General features: G+C 37.4%; 2 protein-coding genes across 3 annotated transcripts; one reads left to right on the top strand and one right to left on the bottom strand.

Annotated features, from left to right (window-relative positions):
* Nucleotides 1–3824: 3824 nt before the first annotated feature.
* Nucleotides 3825–5775, bottom strand: tmem18 (transmembrane protein 18). Its single transcript, XM_043224112.1, has 5 exons — nucleotides 5609–5775; nucleotides 5320–5437; nucleotides 5056–5110; nucleotides 4635–4728; nucleotides 3825–4295 (listed from the first exon to the last, which is right to left on the bottom strand). The coding sequence occupies exons 1-5, from the start codon at nucleotides 5693–5695 to the stop codon at nucleotides 4200–4202; spliced, it is 450 nt and encodes a 149-aa protein (XP_043080047.1). The 5' UTR covers nucleotides 5696–5775; the 3' UTR covers nucleotides 3825–4199.
* Nucleotides 5776–6654: 879 nt separating this feature from the next.
* On the top strand, nucleotides 6655–14385 carry ccnt1 (cyclin T1). 2 transcript variants are annotated; one of them, XM_043224447.1, is made up of 9 exons: nucleotides 6655–6858; nucleotides 7639–7720; nucleotides 7826–7954; nucleotides 8448–8508; nucleotides 9472–9534; nucleotides 9652–9697; nucleotides 9924–10087; nucleotides 10342–10412; nucleotides 10608–14385. In XM_043224447.1, the coding sequence occupies exons 1-9, from the start codon at nucleotides 6689–6691 to the stop codon at nucleotides 11871–11873; spliced, it is 2052 nt and encodes a 683-aa protein (XP_043080382.1). In that variant the 5' UTR covers nucleotides 6655–6688; the 3' UTR covers nucleotides 11874–14385. The 2 variants fall into 2 exon arrangements, with proteins under 2 accessions (XP_043080382.1, XP_043080381.1); XM_043224446.1 differs by having other exon boundaries at nucleotides 9472–9697.
* Nucleotides 14386–15345: the final 960 nt, after the last annotated feature.

Genomic DNA, 15345 nt, shown 5'->3' with positions numbered 1-15345 from the left:
TTAATGAAAAAGCACCCAGAAAAATACAAAGTGGCTCATGTTTTCTTCAGAAGTTGTAAATCTGTAAATATAGTGACACATCTTATTCTGGTTGATGATGTCATGGAATTACAATGCACTTTACAGCAACATTTCAGTTAAATATAATGTGACTCAGTTATATCTGTCTTATCTTTAATCTTATAGTCATCCTCCTTTACTTAACTATATCCACATTCAGACATCAATCTGTCTATTTTGTAGTTATCAGCCTCAGAATTAAAAGAAAATCCTGCTTTCTGGAAGATCGGGGAGTATTTGTAATCAACGTCATCATTTCCTCGAAGTCAACATATCCTTTACATTACGATAAGTGCTGTTCGGCAGCACAGTTCCTGTTAACACCATGGTACTTCCTGGATTATTAGTGAGGATCAGATATTTAGTAGCCAGGCATCAGAAACCTTGACATAAATGCTGCCAGTCAAACCAATATTACGCAACGATGGTGTTTGCGATGCTTTCAAGGAAATCATTAATAGAGGTTTGCTGACGTCTAGACGACACGCGCTTCTAAGTGTGTGTGTGTGTGTGTGTGTTCCATCTCCGGTTTCTCTGGAAGAACTGCACTGACACACTCTGCTCTATGATGGGAAAACGAAGCGTTCGGGTCACGTGACTGGGCGGAAGTGTGATGCAGTCAACGTCGGGGATGCTGGGAAAAGCAAAGACCTCCGATTAGCTCTTATAGCAGGTCCTAGACAGACAGCATCACTGTCCTACTGAGCCGATAGACTTCAGCTGAACCATCTCTCGAGCGATCAATAGCCGTGATAAGTTTACAGTAAACCACGCGAGCCATAAAATACTTTTAGTGCAGACTTTTTTTTTCACTCTTTCTGTTAACATTTACACGAATCCGACCATTTGAAAAATTCACTGTACTAGACTTTGTTAATAGACACTCACTGAAGAAATGAATGTTAATCGGCGCTAAACGTTTTTCCAACACAGAGTAGGGTGTTTTTATGTGACATGTTTACATCACGGCCATGATTTGCTGCTTGCTAGTGGGTGGTACTAACAGGAAAATTTCTGCTGAAAAGTCCGGCCCATGCTGGTTTTGGTTAGTCTGCTTACCTGGTCAGATTGATCTGTTTGGTCGGTTTTATAGGAGTTTGGACTTTTTGAGCTGGTCGGCTTGGGCTAGGTAAGCTAAAATTAGCAAAATGTGAAGGAACATAAAGTCCGCGTGAACCGGATATTGATATCCACATGAGGCTTGGGTCTCGTTTTGAAAGCGACTCGTTCAATGATTCAGCGTGACTCTTTCTTTTGAAAGACAATAACTTTATACACGGTGCACTTTCAGATTTAAAACTTGCAGGGGGTTTGCAGAGAATTTCAATTATTGAAATATTCGTTTAAAATCTCAGTCGGAGCTTTAAGTAAATATTAAAGGTCACAAGGGGTCAGCTTTGAAAATAAAGTTGAACAGATGAACAGAAACAAACTTGATGTCTAATAAACACTTTTTAGCTTAAACGTCCCTAAACATTAATGAAACATCATTTATCCAGGATTTGAAATCCATCCGTTGTCACAGTCACCCTAAGAAGTAAAATGGAGGAATATGGAAATATTTTTCTTTCTTTGTAGTCTATTTATTAATATTATTTAGGTACTCTCTCTAATGTAAAATCTATGTTAAACCTGCTTAGGTTCGTCTCACAGCCTGGACAAAGTGGCAATTTTCAAATTGATGAAAAGCTAGTTAAGAATAAAAAACAACTAATAAAAAATCTGATGTCACGTCCCCATTAACATGCTTCAAGCTTATTTTAGTTTAAAGGCTGAAAACCCTGCATTTTCGAAAAGATGCTAACTGGATTTGAACAGAACCCCAAAATTTGTCATCTAATAAAGTATTACAGGTAAACCACCTTTTAGCTTAAAAAGTTCCCATTCTACCAGTCAGCATGTGGCATTACGATAAACTATTTATCCAGCATCTGAACGTTTTGTCTTGTTAGCTTGGGGTGGGCTGGGAAAAAGCGTGAAGTTGAAAGAAAGATTAAGGTGAATGTGAGAACATCCCTTCAGTCTTTGCAGTTTTAACTTGTTTTCTTGGCGATGGTAAGAGCCAGGGGTTTGTAGCTGAATAGTTTGCAGATGCTGCATGTGAGACCTTTTAAAACAGAGCGAGCCAAAAAAACAAAAAGAAGATTCAGTATCTTCATCATATTTGAATGAAGCTCACATTAAAGAACAGAATTGTACATTAGAACAGAACATAAATGTACGTTCTTGTTAGACTTGTTTCATTTAGGAGACTTAATGTTTTTTTCCCTGATTTTTTGGTATAGATGGCTCCTCGGTGATGCTGAAAGACTAATATCTTGTTGATTTCATAGCACTGGCTCGTTTTAGTATAAAGGTAGTGAAATAAAAAGATGTTCTTGACAAAGCAACAGGAGGTTTTACTCGATGTGTCGGAAAACCACAAATCCTCTTGACATCATAAAGCTCATTTATCTTCCTATTTAAGTGTACATATAACAGGACTTTGACATCTCGGGACTGAAAGCCTTCCAGGAGCACCTGTTTCAGATGGTTCCTGTGTAGCTCCTCTCATAGAACTGGCACAGAAACCAAATGAAAACTCGCATAGAAGAGAAACGCTGGGCCAAAGCCTGGCTTCACTGCAGCTAAATCGCTTTGAAACACGTTCAATCTGGAGACCCTTGAGGAGGATTGTTAGCATTACAACTTTCCAGAAAAGAAACATCACACATCGCACCTATATGAAACCGAATCCGTCCTGGAATGCACGGCTCATTTTCCCGTAGAGAGAGAGAAAGAGGGAGTGAATAATGAAGAATGAAAAGTCAATAATCCTGTGAAACATGACTTCATTTGCGGACCAGGGAGGACGGTGGTGACTTTGAAGTTTTGCCACTGTTGGCTTCAGGTTGAGATCTCAAGACCGCGTAAGTGAAGCGTGATGCCCGATGGTCGAGGTCCAAATCACCGTCGTTGCACATCAAAAATTCAAAATCTCCTCGAGGCCAGATGATTTTCATAATGATTAGCTTTGCATTTTGAGCATCACCTCAATGGGCTGTATAATCCGGAGGTCTTCAAAGCTGCTTATAATAGTCCAATTATGCATGCATGCATGTGATTCTGACCATATAGGGGGCAACATTTATGCACAGCGCTACTCCAAACCCTCGGGAATTGGTATACTGCGCCCTCTACTGGTTAAAAGTAGATATTTTTACTAAAACATACTCTCTTTTTTTTTTCCTTTTACTAACATGAAGCTATTGCGTTGCAAATTGTATTATCTGCATTGTGTGGATGCATGCTTATATTTTAATAGAGTTGGAGAATTTTTTAAGCAAAAAAATTTTAATTGCATTTTGAGTATTTGCTAAAAGATGGATCCTACTCCAGTGAATGGGTGCCGTCAGAATGAAAATCCAAACTCTTCTAAACAAATATTTTGTGGGTTTTGATGTGAGGGAATCATTATTATAAATGATGGTTTGCAATGGAAGCAATGGTTATAAATGTATACATTTCATAAAAACAAATGCATATTTTTCCCAAATATCATTTGATGAACTTGATTCATATGGATTACTTGATTACAAATCTTTTCCAAGTAAGAAAATAAAGTTATCTTCATTTTCTGGTTAACTGTTCCTTTAACGTTCATGTTAATATTAACTAAATAAAAATCTTAAAACTTAGTTTTTTTTGAAAGTTTAACTTTTTTTGTCATCTTAGACTTAGTCTTCGATGCAGTGGGAACATAAAAAAATAATCAAAATGATATCTTTTAAAAAAAACATTCAGTTTATTGACATAAATACACCATTTACATGTTTGAAACTCAAAAGCAGGGTTTTATAGAATCCATTCACTGTTAATAACAGACAAATAAGCAATTTTGAGCTCTGGAATGGTCAACATGTTCACAAAGCAGTCGCATAATACGTCCATTAGCTTTGATAATATTGTGACTTGATAAAAATCAAATGTTCTATGGAGCATCTTCTAACAGGTGGAGAAAATCATCCCTCAGAAATCTGGAATAATACTTAATAACCTTCACCACCACATATCACACCATACTAAATAGTCCGTTCTTTTGCTATATTTGCCCTCCACCACTGGACATTATGAAATGGAGCAAATCCTGTTCATGTCTTCTATTGCAATTTTTTGTTCTCTCTGGCAGCTTTTCTCTTTAACTGCATGATCTTTAATTCAGTCATGGTTGAGAAGGTCCTCCACACCCACACAGCCTAAAAAAAAACATAGATTAAGCTTAAATCAATAGAAAAAAAAATAACGTTGCTACCTCCAGTAAAAAAAAAAAAAAAAAAAAAACATTTTGTGGGTTTTGATGTGAGGGAACCATTATTATAAATGGATTATATTAGCAAGAAGCAATGGTTTGAAGTTAAAACTAATTAATTATAAATGTATACATTTCGTGAAAAAAAGAACATTATTTGATGGACTTGACTGTCAACAGAAATAAATGAATAGAAAAATCTTGACCAAGTTAACACAATCTGTAAAATTATTAGGGTGGAATGCATAGTGTGGTATATTAAATGAAGAATATTCTAAAAACTTACCACAATGATAAGAGTGTTGAGCAAGAGAGGGACTGAGTATACTAGTGAAATGAACATTCCTTTTGAATCAAAGTATTGGAACTTTGAAAATGACCTAAAAACAAAGTGCAGACGTTTTTAGTGTAACAGTGCTGTCAAATAATTAATAAAGTTTTTGTTTTCATAAATATACACATTAAACATACATATATCATGTGTGTGTATACATTTATATTAAATTATATACTATACACATTTATATGAATATAATTATACACACAAATATGAACAAAATATTGGGTCGTTATACATACACACGATAAATATTATTTACAATACACATAATGTGAACAAAGCATTTATTTTGGATGCAATTAATCATTTGACAGCATTAAATAAACCACATAACAATGTCAAGGGGTTATGGCGGTTATATTATCACCTCCAATTCATCGCTGCCAGCTCATTCAAGTATTCTGCGCTGTAAACCATAGCGACTGAAAAGAAAAGAAATGTTACATTATCTGGTGGGTAAATATCTAACATATTCAATAGAACTAAATTAATTTAAATGGCATTTGAGGTTCTTTCGCAATTCCCATATTTAGTTGGTCGCCAGGTGATCTTTCCAGAAAGTTAGTGTTGTATTTTTCCACTATAAAAACGTTATCAATGATAATGTTTTCTTTTGATTGCAAACACTCACCCATCAAGAGAAAATGACAGATCTGAAGGCGGTAGTATTTGCAGGACAGGATGGTTAAAGCAAAACACAAGACATGAAAGGCCAGCAGACCCATCAGCCAGGGTTCAGACCAGTCAACCTGGAAACCAGAGTAAAACCAGATTAATACTACTTATTTATACGTACTAAAAATACGTTTTCTTTACTTAATACACGTGGCGTCGGTTGTACAGACAAAAAAATCCAACGAAACTCTGGGTTAGCTTTATGTGAACCATAAAACGAGAATGTAACGCTGCTGTAAACTTACAGACTGTAGAAAGCTCCATAATGATGTGATGCGAAGATTGCTGAATCCATCGATTGGAACAGAGCTGATATTTTTGGCTTTGGTCATTTTGTTATTTGACTACACGCCACTGCGTTAGTAGCTAAACCAGATACAACATAAACACTTCCGCTTTCGTCACTGTCCTTTTCTCTCGACAGATCTTCATCTCGTTGCAGTTCTGAAGTTCACCAATGGATGGCGCCATTTACTTAGCTTAAAAATAGGTGACGCTGAAGCGCAGTCTATACATATGCATGTATATTTTTCACAATTATATTAATAATAATAATATTTTTTTTTAAGTTTAAGACGGGTTTTGAAATAAATAGAATGCTTTTAATTCTTGCATTGGGTTGAAAGGGACAAAAAGTGCACTAATAAATGAAAGAAGATGTGTAGCAAATTAAATTTCAAAATAAAAGTCTATTGAATATCATTGTTTTGGAGAGGGTTGGACGATTGTGATACTCAAACTACTTACAAGGAATGTATGATTGTCATATAAAACGTTGCACCAAACAAGCAAATGTTACAAATAAAATTTAATACAGCTGACACAACACACACACACACACACACACACACACACATATTTATATATATTTATCCAATACATCAATTTTGTGCACATGCTTCTGTTATGATGTTGAATAAGCTACTTGTAATTTGAGAGCCGTAATATTTTAGTTTTTATTTTAAAGTTATTAAAAATAGTGTTCGACTTATAGTATGTTTAATGTGGTATTTTGTATATTTAATAATATTTAATATTTAAGTTGTGTGCTTGTTCGTTTAATTATTAATCTGCTATATTTGTATGCCTTAACGTTAGGAAAAAAGCATTTGATGTGTTTGAAGCATTTGATGACTGTAAATTGCTTTGCATAAATGCACAAATTTTCTATGTATAATTTAGTTTTATTGAAAAAAAAATAATTAAAGATACTTGTGTCCAGTTCTGAACGGGTTAAAGTCAAACCGCAAAGCAGTAGCGGTCCAGCCGGCGATGACGCGCTTCCTGTGACGCAGTGAGATTTTAAAACATTGTCCTTCTCAGTAATGGCGGCTTCGTTCCCTTCGCTTTCGCTAAATAACAATAAATGGTACTTCACGCGCGAACAAATCGAAAACAGTCCATCTCGCCGAGCGGGACTTGATCCCGACAAAGAGCTCTCGTACCGACAGCAAGCTGCTAACCTGCTGCAGGACATGGGACAGCGGCTCAACGTGTATCTTTTTCAGTTTGTGAGGCGTCGTTCTCGGCAGCTGCTCTGAGGAGACTGACGCCGGTTTGGGCGGCTTGTACGGTGTTGAGTTTCAGCATTATAATGACCTGAAACGGCTCTACCAGTAAACACGCCTTTTGCATTGTGAAACTTGTGGATTAAGGCGAACGGAATAAAAGATTTATGTCCCAGTTTTGTGTTTTTGGTTTAGTTTAGGCCGCAGGGCCTAGCTGGAGGTGTCCCTCCTACTGAACAATAGCGCAGCCGGTGTCACTGCCATTCCCACTCTCAATTTTTCATTTCTTTTTCCATTATACCATTTGTTTATAATTTAGTATTATATTTTTTTGTTCTCTTTGCCATTCCAAACATATATCTGTCAGCGTTTGTTAAATATACATTGGTTTGCCCTGCTGAAGATAAGTTCTGATGCAGTTATATAATAATAATAAAGAGAGTATGAGCTATTGTTTTGTTTTAGATTAATAATATTCCTTAGATTAAAGGAAAATTGTTGCGTTTTCCCCCCCTTGTCATGAGTGGGTACTTTCACTTTTACATTTTGAATAATGGTTGTACTGTGTCTTTAAGTACAAAGTGGTTCTTCTAATTAAAATAGAAGAGTTTAATGAAACTATTAATCTCTGATTGACAAGTCCAGCATATTGGTCTGGATATGTTAGTAGTTATGATTCTTTTGAAATACTGAGTTTGAGTTGCGTTGTACTGTTTTTTTTTTTAAATGTGTATGATATGTTAAAATCCTTAACTTTGGATAATTAGGTCGCAACTTACAATTAACACTGCCATTGTGTATATGCATCGGTTCTACATGATCCAGTCCTTCACTCGCTTCCACCGGAATGTATGTGCTTTATCCTTCCACATGTTTTATTAAACACCTAATAAAAACAGCTGGCTGCATTGGACAGGACTCTCTAATCTCTTTTCTCTGTTATGTGCTGTGCAGGTGATTGCTCCTGCAGCTCTCTTTTTAGCCGCGAAGGTGGAAGAACAGCCCCGCAAGCTGGAACATGTGATTAAGGTGACCCATGCGTGTCTCAATCCTCAGGACCCGTCACCAGACACCAGGAGTGATGTAAGTCACCATAGTATATGTAAGAGGGTCTTCAAACCATCTGTGAGAGTCACTCAACTCGCTTTGTTTAAATTGTTTTTTTTTTTTTTTTTAAAGGGATAGTCATGCATAGTATTTCGGACTGACAAGTGATTCACTCATGCTTTTTAACTGATATCAGATCAATGTTTGTATTAAATTTTAATCACAAGCAGCAGAACCACAGCATCGAGCATAACATTGCTTTTCTTTTGAACAGGTTGTGTAACCGATGTATTTCTATATTTTTGCCTTAATGTTTTTCCTCTTAGGTTGGATTTGTGTAAACTTTCCTCAGTCTTTATCTGTTAGTCTTGACTAACTATCATATTGATGAATTGAAGGGCATATTTTGTTTCATAAGGTGATTGGCTTGGTGCAAAAAGAGGGTCATAATAATTTGATGAGAGTGAGTGAGCATGTAGTCCATGACCAAGAGACCATGTGAGTAACCTGCCTGTCCTCTCAATCTCAGACATACCTGCAACAAGCCCAAGACCTGGTCATTCTTGAGAGCATTATACTCCAGACCCTGGGTAAGTTTGAAAGGGCAAGAATGAGTCAGTGAATCACCATACTAGAAAGATGCACCGAATAACCACATTAACTCTCATTCACTGCTAATCCTCAGGAGTCGACCGGACTTTTACAAGCTCCTCATTAAGAGCCATTACTGCTATCACCTTTGTCATTTTTATTTCCATTTCAATCTGGCAATGCGCCCTTCCTGTGTGTGGGTTTAGAATGCTATCAGGTATTAAAAACGTGTAACAGTGCCCTTTTTGCTTTCAGCAGCCAAGTACCAACTTCAGTCTGCTTAAATCATAATATATCTTTTAATAATTTTTTTAGTCGACTTCATCAAAACAGTTTTACAGTGTTTCTGCGCGTCTTAACTCACCCTTGCAAAAAATAAAGGCCTAAAAGAGGAGATGGTTCATAAGTGATGGCTTTAAATGTTGCATGCCCTGTGAAAGGTTAATATCAGAGGGGACAGTAAAATTTATTTCCACAGTGATTGAAACATAGACCTGTAGATGCCCCGCTCTGGTCTTAAAATTTTACTTTTGCCTTCATGAGACTCGTAGAAACCCTGTTTTAACAGCCAAGGCATTTAGCCTTTTATTATAAAATTGTTTCTCTGAATATCATCTTTTTAGGATTGTGTTTTATACAGCAAAACAGTTTTACAAAATATTAAATCAGGAGATGGTAATGGTATGAACTGCTGACATATTATTGTGATGTCCTCCAGTTTGGAAATTTCTCTTCCGGTGCCCATAATGGTCATTTGTTTTGACAATTTTGACTATAACCAAATCGCCCTACAGGCCACTTGCATGGAGCTCAAAGATATTTTCCAGTCAAGCACAGGAAGACCTATGTTTGTGATTCACTCACTCATCGTGCAAATTGTGTGGGGGCTTCACTTCTGAAGAGTCGTTATAGTTCAAACCACAAACTAAAAGTCTCTCTCTCATCTGCTCTCTTCCTTCTAGCTTTTGAGATCACCATTGATCATCCCCACACACATGTTGTCAAGTGTACCCAACTTGTGCGAGGTGAGAACCAGCTGCTCACTGTAAACTGTGCTTCGTATTGCTCAGTAATGGGTACTTCTAGCCCACCAAGCTCACAGATTTCACGTCTGATTATGAGCTTTCCATTTGTTCTTCCAGCGAGTAAAGACTTAGCTCAGACCTCATACTTCATGGCAACAAACAGGTATGTTGATTTTCAAAGCCAAGTTTTTCAAAGGTTATATTTTTATTACAAATTAATACCTACTGAATATGAGTATTTATTAAAGAAATCTTAGTGACCCCAACGTTTTGAATAGTAGTGTATTTCTTTAGCATTGTAGAGTAAATAGTTGTTAACTGGTTTCTTCGCATGTTTTTGTTAATCATGGGTGCTCTCTTTTTTTTTTTTTTTTTTTTTTTTGCTGCAGTCTCCACTTGACTACGTTCTGCTTGCAGTACAGCCCACCCATAGTAGCTTGTGTTTGCATTCATCTGGCCTGCAAATGGTCCAACTGGGAGATTCCAGTTTCCACAGACGGCAAACACTGGTGGGAGTATGTTGACCCCACCGTGACCCTTGAACTGTTGGATGGTATGTATTTGCAAGTGATTTTCTTTTTTGTTATAGAAAGAAAGTATAATGCTAGAGTTTAGAAAAGGATGAGATGGATATTTTTTGTTTGTAATTTAAAAGCACTGTTTATTTGATTCAATTTACATTTTTGTTGAATGTTGATTATTAATAATAAGCCATTTGTAGGCCATAATTTTGGGGGTTTAGACAGGAAAAGAAACCACATAGCCTTTTAAGTGGATTTTTCAAATATGTTTTTAATGGTTTCACAGAGCTCACTCATGAGTTCCTGCAGATCTTGGAGAAGACGCCCAGTCGCTTAAAACGCATAAGAAACTGGAAAGTAAGTCATGTTATGTAATATTTTTGCAGTTTATTTCAAATAGAGATTGCTTGTAACATTATGAATGCCTTTACTGTCAATGCAATTAGTTCTTATTGAATAAAAGTATTAATTTCAAGAATAAAAAAATAAACTGTAGTATGTTCTAATCATATATAATTTCATACTCATTTTTTCTTTTTTGTTGTGCCTCAGGCTGCTGGTCAGACTGCCAGGAAATCAAAAGTACAAGATGGTGATCAGTCCGAAGCCATCATGAATATGATCTCTATGGCATCGGCTGACAGTACATTGGCCGGGCTGATGAGCCTCTCCGCCCCACCCTCCGGTTCCTCTATGGACGACTCAACCGATGACCACAGTGCTGCTCCCTCGTCCCAACACTGGCAGGCTCCTGCCAAGGAGCAGCCCACCACCAACGAGCTTCACGCACCTGCCAAGCTGTCTCTGAGTGAATATCGGGTGAAGCACGCAGACGAGCTGGCGGCTCAGAAGCGGAAGTTGGAGAACATGGAAGCAAGCGTGAAACAGGGATACGCCACTGCCGCCCAGGCCCTCATGAACCAGCAGAGGAAGGAGAAGCACCATCACCACCAGCAGTCCAGCTCTAGTTCCTCAGACCTTAACAACCCCTCACCCATCGTCCTGAAGATCCCGTTGGACGAGCGATCGGAGCGCAGTTCCATAAAAATGCGCTTCCCTGTGCCAGGCCAATCAGGCAGCGGGGGGCACAGCAGCAGTAGCAGCAGTCGAGGATCCGAGCAGGACATTAAAGTTCGGATCCGAGTTCCGGAAAGGAGAAGCGGGTCTGGAGAAGATGGAAAGAGTCGCGAGAAGCATAGAGAGAGGTCCAACCACCACCACCATCATCATCACCATCACCACCACCACTCCTCCTCGTCCGCCACTGGCTCTTTGTCAACATCGTCTTCCTCATCCTCAGCACAAAAGCATTCGAGTTCTGCCAGCGCGTCAGGAAGTAGCAAAAAGGTCTCAGGTGATTCTGTGCGAACGAGTTCTTCGTCATCCTCATCGCGAAAACGGACCCACTTGCCGGACCCTCCTTCCGGCAGCCATCCCTCGAAAGTTAGCAAATCGTCCAGAAACTCGTTTCAGTTGCCGACGCTTCCCGGAGTGCCCTCCCACGCGATGGGTCAGGGATCCGACATCCTTCCCTCGTTGAGTCTCTCGCACCATCAGGGAAACTATTCGCACTCCAAATCGGACAAAGCCGACACGAACGGACACAATACGGGCAGCCAGTCCAACGAATACCAGGACACTTTTGACATGTTGAACTCGCTGCTCAGTGCGCAGGGCGTTCAGCCGGCACAACCTCAGATGTTTGACTATCGCTCTCAGTACGGAGACTATCGGTATAGCAGTAGCGCTCGTGGAGGAACCCAGGCGCCACCTTTACCCTCAGAACCACCTCCACCTCTGCCGCCACTGCCCAAATAAACCCCTTTCAGCTCATCCGTCCACGTATGCTGATCAAATCAGTCGTCTTGGGAATCCTGGGTTCTTTTAGTGCATCTGACTTTGTGATATTGAGTTTGACAGCAGAGTAATGTAAGGCAAAAAATGTACCTGGTGAATCTTTGCCCTCATGTTGTCTTGCGTTTTGTGCGAGCGAGTGTGTTCACAACACCCATCTGTGGCAATAATGTTATAATAGAACAAAATATTGCAAAAAAAAAAAGCAAAAATGTTATTTATTGAAAAAAATTGTACATACTATTTTTGATGTTGCTCAGTTTTATATCAGCGCTAACAGAAAAGCATAATGGAATTAAGGGTATGTATTACTGAAAGAGAGGCACCCATTGTCCTCTTTAAAAAGTGTAACTGAATGCAAAAAAAAAGGAAAATGTTTTTGTTTTATGTATGGATTTAAGTCTTGCTAACAATATATGTCTTTTTTATCAAGTATGGTATTTATTATTAGCCTTTTAAAACCATAGTTATTAGCAGTCGTTGCTTGAATGCGTCAGACGATATCTGGATTTATTTTTATACTGTTGTAACCTGCTTCCCAGTCTGTATTTACTTGATACGTCATGTATGTTTTGAGAATGGGCATACGAATCCCCAATATTTGCATCAAAATGTATGTTTCAAATATATGAATAGTCACTGAAGTAATGTTTTTTATTTTGTTTGGTAAATATTTGTGGTGTCTTTTTCTTTTTTCTTTTTTTTTTTTTTTTTGTAACCTTCAGCTTTGTATTAATTCTGTAAATTGACTATTTTTACATTTTTCCAGGAAAAAAAAAAAAAGAATTTTCGGGAAAGTGTAGACCTATGGTTCTAGATTCAAATTCAGATGCAGTCATTGTTTTAAATGGTTGTAGAATATCACGCTCCTATATGATACACTATTCACAACAGTATGTCCAGCTTGTGCTCATTTCAGTCTCGTATTTAAGTTTTTTTTATTTCACAAACCCTAATGCTGTCATATGCAGGCTATTTGTCATTTTATGATGTAACTGACCTATAAATGGCCTTTAAACTTGAGTGAATATGAATCTGTGATGGGGAAAAATACAATCCAATGAATCTACTTTGTTTCTTTAGTTTAAGAAAAACAATTACAACAGTGTAAGGTTTATTCTGTATGGGTTTATAAATGATTTCCCTCAAAATTGTGATACTATTACCCATCATAGCTTCAGTTTTTTGATGTTAAAGGGGTAGTTCATCGAAAAAATGTAAATCCTGTCATTTGCACACCCTTATATTTGATTTAATACACACAAAAGTACACAAAAGTAATTTTTTCCATATAATGAAACTCTGTAGGGGTTGATGTTTGTACTCCAAAGTATCTTCATTTTTGGATGACTGTCTCTTTAAATAAGCCGTGTCTTCTAAGGTCTGTTAGGTATTTGTTATCTGTCTGTATTTGAACACTCAAATTGTCCCTTGCAAAGCGAAAGGCCGAAACGCTGACCGCTTTTGTTTATTTGTTGTAATACCTCCATTTATGTTCCACCTTGTGCATCAAGGTCATTTTTTTTGTGTTTGGGAATGACAGTGATAAGCCATCCGCTCCTGATTCACGAAATTAAAACTAGTGGGATCTTAAATGTTGCTTTGTACCTTTAACAAGATTGTCTCCATATTCATATCTTGCTTGTTTATGTTTTTGCACGCAGTTATTAATGCGGTCTGTCCTGAATTAATGGCATGACTTTCATCGATCATTAACAGACAAAAAAAAAAGTAGAAGCATGAAATGGAGTTTCTACTGTCAGAGAAAATTTTACTTTAATAAATGTTGCGGTCTTTTAAAAAAGATGTAAGCAGGGATTCCGCCGTACTTTAATCGTTTTGCTGAATGTGCCTGTTGAACGTTTCGGGAACATTGTGAAATGATATGAAACACACACTATAAGCTATAAAAGATCTGTTTTGGCATATATTCCCTATATGATGCACTCCTCGTTTCCCGTCCCTGTTTTAAGTAGAACCTGAAGGTTTACCACCATGTTTTAGTTTTGTGTTTGGTTCAGTAAGACTGAAGAGAAGGCGTTCTGTGGGTCTAATGCAATTCATGTCACCACTGTATTTTCTATGTACCTCCGTCTCAAGAATATAACATTTTATCAAATGTATATACTGTTTTCTGTGTTTTAGTGGTACCACATGAACTCTCAGGTTTTGAATTGAATTGTTGGGGTGTTTCTTGTCAGAAGTTAAGGTTTGCATTTTTGTGAACTTGGTTCCTTTTTATAAATGTGGTTGATGTACAATAATGTTTTATGAGAAACATACTTGTGGGTGTTTTTCTTACCGATTGCAGTGTAAATTGTAATAATGTGACAGACGTTCTACCCATGCTTCTTGCAGTAAATTCACTTTTCAGATTTTTATACGACAAATTGACCAGTTTTGCTTCCACCTGATGTCAACACCTTCATGGTTTGCCTTTGAATTCAGTGCTGGAATAAAGAGATACAAGAATAAACAAGCGATGGTAAATGTGACTGCTTAGAACAATTCCGAAAATCCGATTATTTTTTTTTTTTTTGTAAGGATGCCGAAAATCCAAAATCTGGGTAAACCAAAAAGTCACAAGAACTGCCGTAATCCTGATTAACTTTCCATTCCAGACATTTTTGTCTAGCCGTAATGTGTAACTTATTGTTTTATTGGCGCTTTAATATTTTAATGTGGAAAGTTGCCTGAATTGAGAGTAAGTCGTAATTCAAATTTCACCCTGCAATCCAAAGAAGGAACAGTGAATTATATTTTGCATAAAGGTAATGAAACAAAATGAATGTGCGATTTATGATGTTTTGCATTGCGATTAGTTTGGACTTTTTCCCCCATCCTTGGTCAAATGCAAAAAAACGATCGCTATATCAAAGCAATTCATAGTCCAGAAATGAACCCATTAACCTCTCCACATTAGCATTCACAAAATGTAGATAATTCTTGCAGTGTTTAGTGAACGAGCGCTCTGACCTAAACAGACTCTTATTGTTCTTGGAGTCAGCCATCCTTGGTTTCGCATGACTCTGATACTCTACAAGCCGTCCGATAGTAAATCCAATACAATTTCCCTCCATTTGCATATAACATTGTTTTTCTCTCACATCTCATTTTTAGGACCAAATCTCAAAATGCAGTCTATTTCGTTTGTCAGGCTGTTAAAAATGTTGAGATGTGGCAAAAAAGCATAAGATGCTTACTGACCCAATTAAGAAACGAAGCCTTTAAAAAGCGTCAGATGTCCAGCCACAAGAAAGTATCGCATGTAAGCATTCTCTTACTACTGAAAAATAGTTTGTAATCTCAATGTGACCCTCAAAAGTAAAATAAATAAATGGTTCTTTGGATATTAAGTAAAAATCGGGCTTTACAAACTGCACGACTGTTAAGCCCATTATTAAATGAGTTTTATCAAACAGTACAATTAATAATT

Source organism: Puntigrus tetrazona, chromosome 23 (assembly GCF_018831695.1).
Source record: "Puntigrus tetrazona isolate hp1 chromosome 23, ASM1883169v1, whole genome shotgun sequence".
Taxonomy (NCBI): Eukaryota; Metazoa; Chordata; class Actinopteri; order Cypriniformes; family Cyprinidae; genus Puntigrus; species Puntigrus tetrazona.
The sequence above is the reverse complement of the archived record's forward strand: the minus strand, read 5'-3'. Positions and strand labels throughout refer to the sequence as shown.